Raw genomic sequence first — 16823 nt, forward strand, 5'->3', positions numbered from 1 at the left:
CCTTACTAAATCAGAGCTACTTGCATTGCTTGTTGAATAGCTTGTGCTGACAGACAATTATTCTGGAAATGTTAATGCAAATTGCATGGAGCAACCTTGACATGAGAACTGCTGTGCATCTGTGGTGTAAAGGGGCAGAAGGGGAAAAGATGGGGGAAGGAAGAAGATAAAAGAGAAGTGAAAAGAGTAAGATATGCATGCAGGCGGAAACAATAAATGTTCTAGGTTGATATCCAAGAAACCTTGTCAGTGCTGCTGCGTTGCTCTTACTGAGTGTGTGTTGAAGTTTATTTTTGGCTTGTAGCTTGTAAATGCTTTCTGGAACTTGTAATTTGTTATCCGGCAATATTCGTTAGGAACTAGTTTAGACTATCAAAAAAAAAAGTCATAGGAAGAGCTTTTTGTGTTTTGCGATCAATACAGATAGTGAAATTATACTTAATTAAACTAAGGTGAAATGATGCTTTATTAAACGTGCTATATATCTGTAGAACCTGAGGCAGGATTTTAATTTAAGTCTTATACATTCCGTGTGTACTGCAGCAGCAAGTATGCAGAAATAATTTCCTTTTTTGTCGGAGGAAGTTCAGCTTGTTTGTAGACTGCTTGATTTCAGTGCAGTGAACGCTTCTGATACCTACACTGTTCAATTTTCCACTTGTTTAGGTTCACGGGTAAAGCATTCAGCCACTATCACATTTATATCTAATAGGTTGGCAAGCACAGTAAAACCAACTTCTTCTCTCTGAGTTGTTTTTTTGAATTTCCAAACAGGAGTAGCAGTAATTTCTCCAGTAATTCTTTGGTGTTGTTTCATTGTACTACTCAGAAAACAGTAGCAACCTTGAAGCTTGGATCTACGCAATTTGTGTCCTTTGCCTATCACACAGGAATGACAAAACAGCTAACACATTTTTCTTTATTGATAGTTTGATCATAATGTGTTGTACTGCAGTACACTTCACCCAGTTCCTGTTATTAATGATTATTACTGTTAGTTCTTACCCTTTCTGGTGATACTGGCACTACTGGGATAAAACAAAAACCAGCATCGGAAGTGTAAATGACACTTGGAAGACCCAGCCTAGGAAGTGTGATCTATATGATCCACCATTTGTTGCTGCATCTTGCTGTAACATTTAAACACTGAGACAGGAATTTTAACAAATTTAAGATTACTCTGGGAGTAGTGATTTGGTGACAGCATTCTTTAAACACAGAAGTAAAGTTATCCTTGGGATCCACTGCTGGGTCGGCGTGGGATTCCCTGGCTGATGCTGCAGTACCTCCCGACAGCTGGCCTTGCTGCCATCAGAAGGCAGGTACCTGGCTGCCTGTTTAGCAGAAGCGTCCTCTTGGAGCCCTGTAGAAGGACGCTGCCTTCTGCAGCGCTGAGAGCAAAACAGCTTGTTCTCAGCACTGGCCACGGACAGCTTCATGAAGGGAAAGATCAGTTGTCTTTAGCACTGTCTAGCACTCATGCCAGGTGCATAAAGAGTCTCTGCCTTTTGTAAGTGGAGAAAGAAATAGTACATTTTAGACTGTATCCTTAACTGACAAAAATCTATGATCTGTTTTATCAAAGCCAGCTCAAGATCAAATGCACACTGATTTCATTCCAACTGCTTGAGGTCAGTTGGAGTTATTCCAGTTTACACCCTATGAGAATTTGGCACATGCATTTTAAAAGCCAATTAGGCCCTAAAGCAAGAGCAGATTGTGTTATATTTGAATTTCCAACTAAACTGTAAGTAGCAATAAATATAATATACAGCACAATTACAACTTGCACACTCCCCTCCCCTTTTTTAAAGAAAGGAGAATATCTTTACATTTTCTTCTTTGATCTCTCTGAGCATCAGATTTTTTAATATATCATTTGACGCACATTTCTTTTTATATTACTATAATGATTACAGTTTTAATTAACATGACAGATTGAAATATAAAAAGGTAATTAAAATACAGAGTAACATTTAAATTCCTAGTCTAACAAAGTAATTCCTCAAAAACATTTTGAAATATATATGTTGATATCATCCATTCATTAACTAATAATTAACACAGTAATTAATCTTCTGTTAATTCATACGTTTCTATTGCAATGGCCCAAGAATAATCACTAATAAACATCAAATTAAACTCTTACCTTGAAATTTTAGTTGAGTTTGGATAAGTGCTTGATGAGTATCCATATTGTCAAAGCTTTTTTGATGTAAGAAGCAAGAACATTTACTGTTACCTATTTACGGATGTATATGTAAGCTGAAGAAAAATATCATCATAGAAATATATAAATTATATATATTGGTTATATATTTACATAGTTGGACTAAATATATTTGTAGTTGTGTGCTTGTGTATCTTTGATTAAGTTTGACAGGAAACAAAATTGAAGCAAAAGATTGGTAATTCTTCCTTGAACAGAGGCAATTTTTTATATCCAGAACAAGCTGTTTTAGAAAAAGATTTGAACATTTATGTTTTCCTGTTATACTTCCACGTTGTTCTTCCACAAACAGCCATTTCCTTTATTAGAAATGCAGGTAATAGTTTTAGGATTGGTACTAATGCTACTGGTACAACTCCTCAGAGAAGAGTAAATTGCTGGCAAATACGATACTAAGGGAGGATGCAAATGAGAGTCCTATTTCTACTTGTGTCAGCACAAATTTTTCCACAGACATCAATGAGACTAAGATTTCACCACGGATCTTTATCAGTTATTCAGAGCAATTATGGCAGTTAGAGAGGCGGATCAGGCTTTTAAGAAAGAAGTTTCAAATTACAAAAGAGAATTTCTTATCTGTACCCAAGGTATAAAAGACAATTCACGGTTACATGAATTTTAATGGAATCTTCTACATGGCATGCTAGTGGTTTAGCACCAAATTCACGAAGGTTAGTACCACATAGCATCAGAACTGTCCCAACTGCTGCAGTTTTTCACTGGCTCAGGCCTTCTGTACTTTCAATTTATACTCACAAAAGCAAAGACTTTTTTCATCAGTCTCTAGGTTCTTCTATATTATTTCTTTTCAATTTTCTGTCTGGAGAGTTTGTTAGTCATAGTATATAATGTAGCAAATGAGGAATGAAACGTCTGTTTTCCAAGAAAACAGGCAAATATAAAACTGAGTTGTGACATTATTGATGTTAACCTACTCATCTTTAAACATACATATATATATATATATATATATATATATATAACCAAATTCAGGATAGCATTCTCTTAGCATGTGCAGTCTTTGCTCATTCTTTAAATAAAATCAGCAAACCAGTTAGTGAACAGAAGTAAAATGCAAAGTCAAAGGGACATCAAGGTAAGATAGTAGTTCACAGAATTATTATTGTAGAAATCCCTCAGTATCTTTGCACAGCTGAAGGATGATTTCAGATTGCATTCACAATTACATTCTGCATAGGGTATTGCAGTATATGTGGAGTGACTAAATATAATGGAACGCAAGTGGTGCAACAATATATAATCTAATCTGTATTAAAGGGCATGCACTGGCACTAGTCTAGAAACATTGAGTCAGTCTGGTATTGTTATTATAGTTTACTGGCATAATAATAAGAGTCCAATATATTTATCATAAATTTGAGTGTAATGAAGTTCTACTTAACTGTATCTGTTCTGAAATAGAATTATGACAGATTTCACTGGATTTTCACTTCTTAATAGTGGAGCTTGTCTCCTTTCACACTGCTTATTCCTGTCATATGTTGAGCCACCCCAAGATCCAGAGTGCCATCTATTCTCCTACATTTCAGCACCTTGCAAGATTTGATCAGTAACTTGTTCCAAAAAATTCTGTTGTGCTATTCCTGTTAGAACACAGCATGAATATGAATTAATGGAAACGTTATGCTTTTTTCCAAAGGAGACTATTATCTTCCTTTCATGTCCTTCCTATAGGTTTGATACTGCTAGATTTTGAAATATACTTTACAGGTGCTTGTTCAGCATTTGATGGACTAGATCTTACTCAAGCAAATAAGAAAAGCACTCACTACCTATATCATATTGTCACTGTCTGCTGCAGACAATGAGGAATAGCTGGGTTAGATTTGCCATGGCTTCTTTCCACAGTAAGTGGAGAGGTGCTTTCTTTGTTAAATGCCACAATTTGTTAGCTGTAGAGAGAAGACTTTTCAGTGTTTCAAGTTCACCTTCCACCCCAGCAAGTAATGAGGAGACACTCGGACTCAGGCAAGGCTTGTCCTGATGCAGAAAACACGCGCATACAAAGCAGTTTTGAGGTGGTGAAGAAAAATTATTGTACTAGAAACATAAAGAAAATAGTTGACTGTGCTCAGTCACAACTTCATGTTTATTTGCTTCTTGCTGAGGAATGAAGTTTTTCTTTTCAGACATGAGCAACAATCGAAAGAAAACAAAAAGTTTCTGATCATTTTCAGAGCTTTCTGTGGGTGTCTCAGTAGTTATGTTGACTTTGGGAATGTTCTGCTGACTTGGTGACCACCATTTCTCAGAACTATGACACTGCAGGAGAGGTCAGAATACACCAAAAGGGTAAACAGGTGGGGAACACTCAAAGGAGAGCCCAGACCCACCTTTTCTTATATCCAGCCATAGGCCATGAACCTGACCTGCAGCACTGCAGCTATTCCAACAGTGAGCAGAAATTGCCAGCTGGACTGAACTCCATTGAAAGATATTTTATAAAATGCTGCCATTTAAAAGAATGGAGGCAATGTGCTTTTCTCTAAGATCATTTATTTTACATCTTTTAGAAAGAAACATGCAGTAGTATAAAAACTTAGTCTATGCTTAAGCCAAAAGTGTCATAGTATTTTGACTCCAACAGTGGCAAGTAGCAGGTACTGAGGATAGCATGTGGTAACACTTCCGCATAAACTTTTCCAGCCTCCATTAATTTGCAAGATTATATGAAGCAGTGTAGGTAGAATCTAGTTCTAAAATAATATAGCTCCAAAAGTATGGTCCAAAATCAGAAATGCTGTGTACTTTTGATTACTTTTTCATTAAAGAGATGTGATACATTTGAGCCTGAATGTACTTAAATGAGATATTCCTTAAATAACGTCAGAAGTGCTGGAAATAAATAACTTTTTAAAATTCAAATTCAAAGTCATTCAAACAATAGAAGCCAGCCATTTGGTAAGTGCTCATTATGTAAGTGCTATAAACAAGCTAGTTCATTCCAGCTCTCAGAAATCATTAAGTAAATGCTGAACTATAAAGACAGATAGTATGTCCATCCTCATCTGTTCAGGGAAAGCAATATTTACCCATCCAGAGTAAAATCACTACCCAAAGTCCATCCAAAGTTCAGTACAATACTGGGCAGCTTCCCTCAAATAATTTAGGGTAATGGAAAACAAAATCCCTGAGGTGGAGAAGAGTAAACCCTGATAGATACTTCATAGATACTGTAGTGTCAACAGGGGGATTAATTTTCCTCTATGCCAAGACTGAGCACAGAAACACAGTAATAGCAGGAAAAAGCTGCAAGGAAGGTATTAAAAATGGTCAGGAACAAATAAGCCAAACTTAATGAGCTTTGCAGCAAGCCTTAAAGAACTGATGTGCTAACTTTCATCCAAGAATATTAGAAGAATTAGGCAATGATCCAAATGAATATTTTTTGCTGATTTTTACCAAATACCACAATGCTGAGGAATTCCAACCACACACCTACCACAGCTGGGAAGATGCTACTGTTGTGCCACTGTTCAGAAGGGTGCCATGGAGTGTCTTGAGAATAGATAGGTGGTTTGCCTGAAGTCAGTTCCACAGAAAGTCATGAAAAGGGCATTATGAGAAAGAATTTAATATAGTAACTGAAGGTCAGACAACATCATTACATAGAAAATAATTGTTGCCAGATGTCTACCTTTTCTGACATGGTCAGTTTGCTTCGTGAGAGAACTAGACAGGCATACATGTATTTTGGCATTTGTGATATATTTGATGTAGCCCTCTACTGAAATCTGTAAGGCTATACATGATGAGCATGATCTGCTGCTGCATAAGCAGAGGAGTATTATATAAGATGGCATTAATCACTGTCTGCAAAATTAGTGAGCGCTCTTTCCAAACTCAAAAATATTCAAAGCAGAACTTCAAGAATGACCTGAGGTTTGAAAAACTCATAAGGAGTAAATGCAGAAGCTGTCTCTACCAAAAAAGATTAACATGTGGTTTCATCTGTCTAAAGTGTTTGTACAAGACATATTTAATAATTGAGAAGTTGTGATCTAGAAGGAAAAGAAGCAGAATATAAAACAAGGGTTGGAATCTGAAACAAAACAAAAGAAAAGAGGAAAAAACTATCACTCAGAACAGCTCAGGAACATGGCTCAGCATCCCTCGCTTACAACTTACCGTCTGTCAGCTTTGGATATTCCTCTAAAAGGTGTTGGAGCTGGGGCCATGCGTAGGGGTCAGGCTCTTAGGGCGGTATATTGTGGGTGGCTAGATGGAACTTACAGTCAGAATGACAGCAGTTTAATCTGGCAAATCTTCTCCTGAAGCCAGTTTGACAGAAGACCTGGCCACAAAAGGAAACAGGGAAAAAAGTTACATGGAAAAGTTTTAGCCATCAGAGACAGCTCAAATGCAGTACAGTCTCACTAAAACCATCCTGAATGTCAGTGAGACGTGTCGCATGTACATGTATAGGTGTGTCTCTGTCCTTAGGTATTTCATTCTAAATATATTAGATATACATTACAGCTGCCATAAAAATGTCTTAAAATTATGATAGTACATTTTCAAAAAATGCCAAACATTAAGTCTTACCACCGAAAGCCATGACGATGCTCTGAAGCTGGTGAAAGTGAGTATTACACATTGAAACAAGACTTTAAAGCTGCATAGTGTCCCAATTAAATTGCCACAGTCCTGCATTTGCAGCAGGGAGGAGCGTGCTTGGTAATTGCCAGAGCCTTCTCCAGGAGCTTTTAAACAGGTCTGATTTTCTCAGCTGGCCCATTTTATGAAGAGTATTCCAGTTCAAACAGGCGGTATGAACATGTAGTGTGTTTAGCAGTTTGCATTGTGATAGTTACGAAGATTGCCGCAACACAGCCACACTTAAAGAAGGGATGGTGGCCTGAAAGAGCACCAGCTTGAGTCTTTAGACATGTGGGTTTAGTTCAGTTCTCTACTCTTTATCAAGCTTTCCATGTGACACTCAAAGCAGTAATTTACAGCTCTAAGTGAAAACCTCAATATCTGTACCTACTTTTTTTCCAGTAAAGTTTTGCAGACGCCTCACTTTCTGGTTCATGCCAGGCTCATGTTGAGACTCATGTCCGGTCATGTCATTAAAATAACAGATCAAAAGGGTGCTGTGGGGGTGAATTCCTTCCAAAATATCATATCGTAAACTGAGATCAGCATTCGATAGGTCCTGAGCCTCTACTAGTCAGTGATCCACAAATGGCATTTACTTTCAGAGACCCAGTCTGGTGTGCCTAACCTAGCACACATCTGCTTGATCCAGCAACAACCCAAAAGTCATTGCCATTTTCATTCAGAATGACAGCTGAAGCTGGAGAAGCCACTCACACATCTGAAAAAAAAAATAGACTCGGCCTGTGAGTGCCTCACCTTGGAGCAAGAGTGACCCAGGTTTGGTTCACTCGTCTGCCTGCAGGGATTCAGGTGCGCGTGCCCAATTCTCAGATGTCTGAACGGCAAACTCCAGTGTACTCCAAAGTGAGACACAAGCTCAGCAGCTCTGTCTGAAGCTGAGTGCCTCTGCAGAGCACAATTAAATTCATTAAACAGAGAGAGGTAGAGCCACTTGCTTGGAGTTACAGGTCACATTGCTCAGCAGGTGTGTGTGTACAGAGAAGAGCCTTTTCCACAAATTGGAAATGCCTGAAAAGTCTTTGGAGCTGGGATCTAGAATCATGTTTTCTTTCTTTATGGCCCAATTTATATTTTTATTTTCTGCATGAAAGAGGTGTCTAAGGAGAAGGTGTGCTCAGGACCCTGTAGTTAGCTTGAGGCAACTAAACTCCAAAGGAAGACTGCATTGAAGGGCCAGTCAGTGCTGGATCTTTGGGACTGCAGTCATAAGCACCCAGCCTTTGCCATGAACAGTACTGGCAACCCTGGTGTCTACTTCAGTGCTGTAGGTTCCTCTCTGCCAGCTTGGTACCTAAGGCATTTTCTGGATCTAGTCCTGTGGTCTTTCCTAAGGGGCCAGAGGCCAAATCAAATGTCAACTCTGTTATCACATCAGCTGGTCTGTGGTAACTGTCTGCAATTTTGGTGTGCGGTATCTTAGCTGATGGAAAATATCAATTGCACTTGGCTTAACTTGGTCTGCAAATAGAAGAGGGTTACATCATATCAACGTGCATTTGTTGCCAGCTAAGAGCAGACACTATGGCTCTACTGACACGAAGTAACTTGACGGGGAATCTGACCCCTGCCAGTCAGTTTTCCAGCTAGGGTACAGGTATCATAGCACATTCATGCCAACCTGAGATGTCGGGAGGCTAAATGTAAGATGCTGTGGAGATGCACTGATGGGGAACATGGAAATACCATTATTTCACATTAAATGCATGAGATCTTTCCTAGGCATAAACTTTACAGAATGCGGTCTTTTTTTGTCAGAGTTAACATGCTTTACAGAAGTATTTGTTGTACTTACATATAGGTCTGTAAAATACTTTCAGGCGTTCTGAGAAGGAATACGTAATAGAAGTAGGGAAAAAAGCCCTACAAATTTTAGCAAATACACTTTATGCCAACCTATTACACATCTGCTCACAGGAAAAATTATGATTCCACCAGTACGGCGGTTTTATGTGTAGTTATTTTAAAATGAACTGTGGCCATTACTATGTGGATATATTTTTATATTAGTGCAAATGAGTTAAATGTTCACAGACATCATACATGCACAATTCCAAAAGTGCATGCCTGTAAATCCAGTGATGCTAATTGTTGTCCGTATATCTGTATTTTAGTTGCTGAGATTGCTGTAATCCTTAAAAAGAACATGTGCATTCTAAACCATAAGCTCGATTTGCAATGAAATTGCATTTTGTCTCTGCAGTCCAGCTGTCAGTAAATCAACTGTACAGTTAACGGCTTCTCAGGTTTTTTTGCTTTTAAAAGTGTATTAATGACAAAACAAGGCTATTAAACTACTGCCTCTGGCATCAGTCACTCAAACATAGCTGTGTTGCACTTTTTAACAACCAAATTAATTCCACATGAAGAGAAAAAGTATTCACTCTTTTCCTTTTTCAAACTTTGCAGACGTCTTGCAGGAAATGGCTTGACATACATTCCTAAGGGAGCATTTGCTGGCCTTTTCAGTCTTAAAGTGCTGTAAGTAAACTGTGTGTTGTTTGATATATTTCTGATTTCCTAAATGCTCCAGGGAACTAATTAACCAGTGAAGTTTTGATCAAGTAAATTACATATTTTGATCAGCTCATTTTGAACAATTCAATTGAAGTGAAGATACATATGAACATCATTAAATCTTTGTTTTTTCATATAGAAAATATCCTAAACACAAAGGTTGGAAAACATTAATGGCATTCTAAAAACAACTTGCTCATCAAGTAGATGTCTCTGTACAATATCAAAGGTAAAAATTGGTTTGGTTAATAGTTTCTTTAATTGTCTCAAAAGTTCTGATTTCAAGTCTAAAAATCTTAGTGAACTTTTCGTGATCACACAAAAATGGGGGTAAATTGCCTTTTCCTTTTCTTGAGAGCCAGGGGGAAAAAAACATTATTATAGAACGCCATGTAATTTAAAATGCAGTTTGTATTTCATATCTTGTTCTTTGCAATGTAATGACTATAAGATAAATTATGAAAAATATGACAAAACCCTGTATAATTTGGAGTAATAAGACAGTACATATGGTTACTAAAATTATTAGCAGGCCACATCTCATAATATTTATACTAGAGGGTATCTTTGCCTATGTAAAGTTCAAGAAGCTGTATTATTAGCAAGAACACCAACCTCCTAGGCAGCATCAAGCCAAGCCAGATGCTACTGTAAGAGTATACAAAGCTCTGCTGAAAAAATATGTAAGTGGGAAAGAAGTATGAAGAGCTTGCCACTCCATCTACTCTTAAGTTGGCCAGCTGTAGCTCTTGTTGGCCTAAGGAGATTTAGGCTTGCCAAAAATGATTTATTTTACAATGTGCCATCGAGTATGCCTTATTTTGAAGGCAGTATGTACTACTTCAGTTTTACCCACACAGAATCCTTTTATATATGTAGGAGTTGGTCCAAACAAGGATATTAGGTGGTGTGAATGAAACCATATTCAAAGGGAGGAAAAGATTCTTTTGGAATGAAAAGTGATTTTTCAATCTTTGCAAGCTAAGTGATGTGATATTTCAGAAAAGAAAGTTGTCAGGTAATTGCTAGAAAACTTCCATTTGAGAAAATTGATTTCATTGGGAAAAATTCAGCAGTTTTTACAGAGGTAGAATTTTATTCAAACCAAATCATAAACTTCTGATACAGTCAAAAGTTCTGTTTGCCATAGCAGCATTTGCCCAAGTAAGGATTTCAAGAGTCAGTCCTTCACAGCTTTATCAGAATAAGAAACTGCAGCAGTTCAGAAGGAAAACAAAATCAGTACATGAGGATGACAATTTGAGAATCACTGGAGGCAATTAGGATCTCAAGCACTATTGAAAGCAAATCGGATTTATTTTTTTAACTTCTTCAGCTGCTTTGAAAATCCTGCTCAAAGCTGATGTGTAGCTGTTAACAAAGCTAATATGCTACAGGTATTTGTTTGCTTTGAAGAGAACTGGCATTTGACAGGGACAGAGGAACAGAGTATTTGTGTAGCTTTCCTTTGTTTGTAATCTTGAAGTAGAACCAGTACAAAGGAGGTAAGCTTGGAGGAAAATTTACAATAGAAAGAAAATATCTTTACTGTGTTGATTCTGGGTTTTGTGCTACTCAAAATGTAGGATGCTGCAGAATAACCAACTACGCCAGGTTCCTACTGAAGCACTCCAGAACTTGCGCAGCCTGCAATCTCTGTGAGTATACTTGATAAATGAACTTGTAACCTTGCATGAACAGTAATATGTGATTACCTATTAACTACTTGTTAATATCACTTAATAATGTGCTGAATCAACTTTTTCTTTTAACTCTCTTTGAGCTGCTTTTCAAGAGAATTGTACTCTCAATTAAACATCAAAAGTGACTGATTTCATTCCAGTAATTTCATGACAGCAGCAGCTTCTTTGCAGTGTTATAAACTGTTTTACCATCTGAGAAGACACTCCTTGCACTGCAATGCTTTCTGTCTGTCAAGAAGAATATGGTCCCTTGAGCACTGGTCTTTCCCATGGTTTCTTGTTAAGATTCTTTACTGGGGAAAAGAAAGAACCCCAAATGACTCCCATGGTTTTTTTCATTTGGCATATTTTTTTTCTTTTTAAGCAGTATGGAAAACACTATTAACTCATGTAACAAAGTGTACTAGAGGATGCTTAATTATATTCTGTGCTTCAGGCAGGTCTCCGTATTTATAGTTCTTGACTGTGCTGTGCTGACTCAGTCCACAAGCTTCAGTTTTAACAGAACTCCTGCCAAAACTCTAGACAAGGAGTGAGGATTGGCTGCTTCGTGGTATGAATGAAATTGTTTTTATGTGCTTCTGCCCCGTAACATAAGGATGGTTGTACCAGGTTATGCTAAAAGCTGACCTAGACCAGTATCCAGTCTTCAACAGCAGATGCCAAAGGAAAACTAGAAGGTCCAGCAAAGAATATAGTAATACTCCTTTGGTAAAATGTCCCACCTGCCGGAGGTTTGTACTCAAAGACTCACTGAGCCTATGGTGGCTTCTTTGAATTTAATTGCTCTTAAAGGGTTTTCTTCTCTGAGTTTGTATGACTGCTTTTTGAGCCAACATAACATGATTTTTCGTGGCAGCGTATCTGCTGATTGGCTAGCCCTTTGTAGCATGATGAAGTAGCTCCTGTTACTTACTTGGAACTTCCCACCACATTTGATGTCCCCAAAGTGCAGCATCAGGGGAAAGTGGAAACAGCAGTTCTTTATTGATGTATGCCAGATTTTATAGACTTCTGTTGTATCTCCGTTAGTCATGTTTTTCAGATGTAGGCTGATAGGATTGTTTCTCATGTGGGAGCTATTCCCTTCCTCTGGTCATTCTTCTCACTCTTACTGAACTTTTTTTCAGTTCTCATATATATGATTTGAGACAAGTCAAGGAGGGATCAGACCTGCACAGCATGTTTAAATTTGCACACCATGGATTTATAGAGGGGAATTATGGATGCTTTTTTGTTCGCTTTCCTACTAACTCCCCAAGCTTTGTTTTGCTTAAATTTTTTTTAACCTTTACTGAACACTGACCTGTTATTTTCATACTTACTACAACTGTGGGACCTCTTTCTAGGATGTTAGTAGCTACTCAAGAGTTTTTCATGTAAAGTTTGAATTGCCTTTTCCCTAAGTACCTCACTTGACACCTATCTATACCGAAATTCATCTGCCATGTTCTTGTTCAGTCAGTTGAGTATCATGAGTTCCTTCTGCTGCACTTGCAGGTCACATTTTGCAACCACAAGGCCACTCTTGCTGTCTCAATGCAGGACACAGTAAATAGAGTATGTTTCTGAATTATCCACAGAATTTCATTGTCACCTGATGCAAAAAAAAAAAGACTAAATTTTCTAAAGGACCTACTGATTTTGAATATGCAGCATAAAATATCTAGATGATTGAAGATAGGCAGGCAGGTTCTTTGGACAGAAGAAAATGTCAACTGACTCTTCTGTGTGCTTTAGTTGACTACCTTATATTTTCACAGAATTACTTTGAAATAAAATTATTTTCCAAAAAAGTTCCAAGATCCAAATGTGGAAGTCAGTCTGGAAGTTCAAATAACTATCACAAAAAATGTTGCTACAGTGTGCACTGATCACCAATGTCACTGGTAAAAGTCTTAACAATGACAAGGATAGAGTGAGCATCTGTACCAAGCTATCCAGTCTGGTTAAGATGTATTGGTTGAGAGATGTACTGTGTTGAATGTGCTATTCTTTTTTTTTATATAAAGAAGTTCCACCAGAAGGTTAACATCTTTTGCATACATTCAATTCAGCCAAAATCTGAATAACAGAATTAATGAAATGAATTGATTTTCAGCAAAATTATGTCATCTGTGTATAACTTACCACTACACAGACACACATTATACTGTATTAGCTCCCAGGTTCTTATGTCCGTCTTGAACAACATTTACCTCCTTAATATACAAAGCATTTGTTAAGGTTCCTAAAGGTTAAACAGCCCTAAGAATTAATTATCTTATAATTGTTATTTGGTCAGTGCCTTTTTTCTTTATTGACCAGACAGACTGAAATATCTCAGCCATATACTTTTGAGGTTACAGTTCTTTCCTTTGATCTTTGAAAAAGTCATGAGAAAATGCTGGTCTAGTGACTATATTAGATTTTCTTTCTGCTAAACAAACAAAAAAAATCTTGCTGAGATCACATCGCTGTATACATATTCTGGACCAAAACACGATAAGCCAAGCAAACAAGAGTTCCTTTGTTGCTCTGAAAGAGACTGTTGAATTTTCAGCACAGTTTCTAAACAAAATGACAGTCTCACTCAGACTTTGTTGCAAATTTTTTTTTTCCTTGGGTGAAGAAGTTGACGAAGTAAACCAAACATAGTTTGTGCAGTCTATGTAAAGGACCGATATTTTGTGACAGAATTAAAACAGAGGAAGAATAGGAGCGGTCAGTGGAAACCTTTAGACAGCTGTGTAGCAGACCCAAGATGGAACGATACGGGTTTGTACAGAAAAGCTACTCACCTGAAAGACGATCACCAGCAAAAGAGACTTCTTTGAGGAAAGGAAAACTATTACTCTTTTGTTTGCTTAAATGGGGTTGTGCCTGTCAGATGAAGGTGTGCACAGATTCAGTTTCTTGTTTCATACAGTCTAGGAATTTTCTGCTCACAAGGTGGTTCTTGCATTGGTTTTCGATTTACAATAGGAATTATTTCTTGAAACCTTTGAAATAGCAGGAGTCTTTTCAAGAGTGTAATTAAGAGGTTAAAAGCCTTCACAAAGGCAATAGCTGTAAGATAGCAACTTCTTGTATTTATTATGTTTAACTATGCAGGTGGCATGATTCCTGAAAGCCTGGTTAACCCTTTGCTTTAGGTTAGTATAGATGCAAAAAACTGAAAACCAGTGACAGGACTGAGGCCATACTAACTGCTACCTTAATCAATGTGAAGAGGACTATGTCAAAATCATTTTTATATAAGTATACATATATAATTGTGTGTGTGTACATGCACCATATATGGGTATATGTATGCACACACAAGTTTTCCATGTTCACTCATCATGCAAATTCATCACATATTTTTGCACAAAAAGGTATTTCTGGATAATATGCTCCCCTTATTATCTAATTCCAGGCTCAAAAATTACAGTATAGGTATCAGTATTGATAGATACATTAATTGATGTTAAATGGCATGTGGCACACAGAACAAGAACTGGTGTATTGCAGGAACAGGAATGAGCAACAATTTCTTCCACTCTCTTGTTCAAGTTGTAATATTGCTGCCATGCAAAATGGCGTGAGAAGTTTGAGTGCTAAATATTCATAAATTTCTTAAGGCTTGACCTAACTCTAGAATAGATCAGTCTTCTTCAGACAGCAGACATTATTTAATAAATACTATAAAATAAGAAATGGCCACAAAACAATTAACCAAAAAAGCCTAAGATTTGTGAATTTCATCTTCCAACAGCAAAAATCTATGAGAAAACCTTTATACTGTTGCCTCAAAACAAACAAACAACAATATGTTTTTTTCTGTCACTGAAGAAAAAATAAGATTAAACAATATTAACACTTCTCTAATTTTATAAAAGTCTTTGTAGTTCAATAGTCAACAACAGTGATGCGCTACTTTGATTGATAAATGAGTTCAGCTACCAGAGCTTGAGCAATGATTGTGTAGGACTCCAGTGCCCTTTGTGGCAGGAGGATTTAAGGAAGTAACCAGAACTTGTTGATTTTGAGATGTGGTTTTCATCTCCAAGTTCAGCATAAGGATATCTTCAATTTATTATATGGGCTATAATTTTCCTCTGAAAACTAGTGTGAATACAAATTATCTGGATTACTAGTCCTAGTGATTCAAATGGCATTTATTTCCATTAAGCCAAAAAGAGGAAAATATGTTCGCAGGTACCATGGTTGAAAGGGAGGAACACATAATCACTGACATGTCACTACTTAGATCTTGGCAGCAGGGTCTGAAGTGTCACTTGAATACTGTCTTCCCTATTACTCACCTTGAGCAAATGTGTTTCATTAAAACTGACTATAAGCAGATGGTCTCTGGATTTTGTGTTTCCCACAGCATCAACATCTCCATTCTGCTTTTAAATCAAGCATTTTAGTGATTTTTAATATACCTGTATGGTCCAAAAACCTTTTACATGGTATATTGATTTGTTTTTCAAGTATCATTATTAATTAACAGCTTGTTTTCTGTCCAACTTTTTTCATTTAATGTATGTATTTGTTTAAATAGGTATCTTTTTTTCCTCCAGTGTGATTGTCCTGCAGTTTCCAGTGACATCCCTTATATACCAGAATTGGCATATAATTTAAGTATTTTTGAACAAGAAGGGATTGGTAAAGCAGGCAATGACATATCAATAACTTTTTTTAATTTTTTCCCTAAACATGTTAACACAAATTTTTTATTACTAGCAACTGGTAAGTTGCAGATTTCCATTTGCGAATGTTGCTAAATAAAGGAGGAAGGTGTAATTGGCATTGCTGATGGAAAAGCAATCCTTTGCAGTGAATACTACTCATGAAACTTCACTCCCTATTTATTTTCTTGTTTAGACATCATTGTTAATGAGCAGCTTTTACTGCTGCATTGTCAGACACAGAACTAGTCAAAACCAAGAACACATTGGGTGCTATCTCACTGCCCATGCCAAACCGGTCATGAAGGACATTTAAAAGCAAGCATTATTTACTGTATCACCTGCTTTCATTCCTGTAAAATTTAAGAGGACTTTTACTTTAATAGTAGAAAATAGGGCAGAATACAACATAGCTCATCTTCCAAATTGCTGGAAACCGTTGATAGAGGGAAAAAATAAACTATCTTTTCTCCCTCGACAACCTGCAAAGTTGGGATTTAGTGAAGCAAATTAATTTGACTTCACAAGGAACAAGAAAATAATATCAATGAAATTTGTTTTAAATTTCCTAACAGAATTTGTAAATCACTTAGATTTTATTTTTAAGATATTTTGGTATTTGTGGAGCAGCTGATGGTGACCCCGAGTTTTACATAAAAGATTATCTAGAAATCATCTTGGATGTTCTTAATTACCTGGCTGGAACAGGTCAGCAAGTGGATTTTTCATCTTCCTACTCCTCCAAATATTTGACATTACAAGAGAAGTTTCCATTCTTAATCCGAACAAAGAGTTGAAGACTTTGAGGGCACAGAGTTCTGAAATGTTTCCAGTTAAGGCTTGAAACTAAATGCCTTTTTTTCAGAATTGTTAACTTTAAACAATTTTTTTTCCGGTTTGATGCTTGTGTTAATAATCCTGATTTTTAGTTAAAAGAGAATACAACTTTGATGAAATCACATTCTCCCAAGAGAACTGTTTTCATGAAAAGACAGGAGCTTTAGTTGTGGTTTTCCATGTCACACCCCATGGTAATGCAGCCTACAGAAGGCATTATCCTTCTGAGGAAACCCGGTA

General features: G+C 37.0%; 1 protein-coding gene across 3 annotated transcripts in view; it reads left to right on the forward strand.

The window, feature by feature from the left end:
* Positions 1-16823, forward strand: part of LGR5 (leucine rich repeat containing G protein-coupled receptor 5) — a 94514-nt gene that overhangs the window by 44676 nt on the left and 33015 nt on the right. For 2 of the 3 annotated variants that reach the window (XM_049792006.1, XM_049792007.1), the window contains exons 3-4: positions 9281-9352; positions 10975-11046. In XM_049792006.1, the coding sequence (XP_049647963.1) occupies positions 9281-9352; positions 10975-11046 (144 nt within the window). Of the gene's footprint in view, positions 1-9280; positions 9353-9536; positions 9618-10974; positions 11047-16823 lie in introns of those variants that run through there. The other variant, XM_049792008.1, reaches the window with a different exon arrangement.

The sequence above is a fragment of the Accipiter gentilis genome, chromosome 34, assembly GCF_929443795.1.
Source record: "Accipiter gentilis chromosome 34, bAccGen1.1, whole genome shotgun sequence".
Classification (NCBI taxonomy): domain Eukaryota; kingdom Metazoa; phylum Chordata; class Aves; order Accipitriformes; family Accipitridae; genus Astur; species Astur gentilis.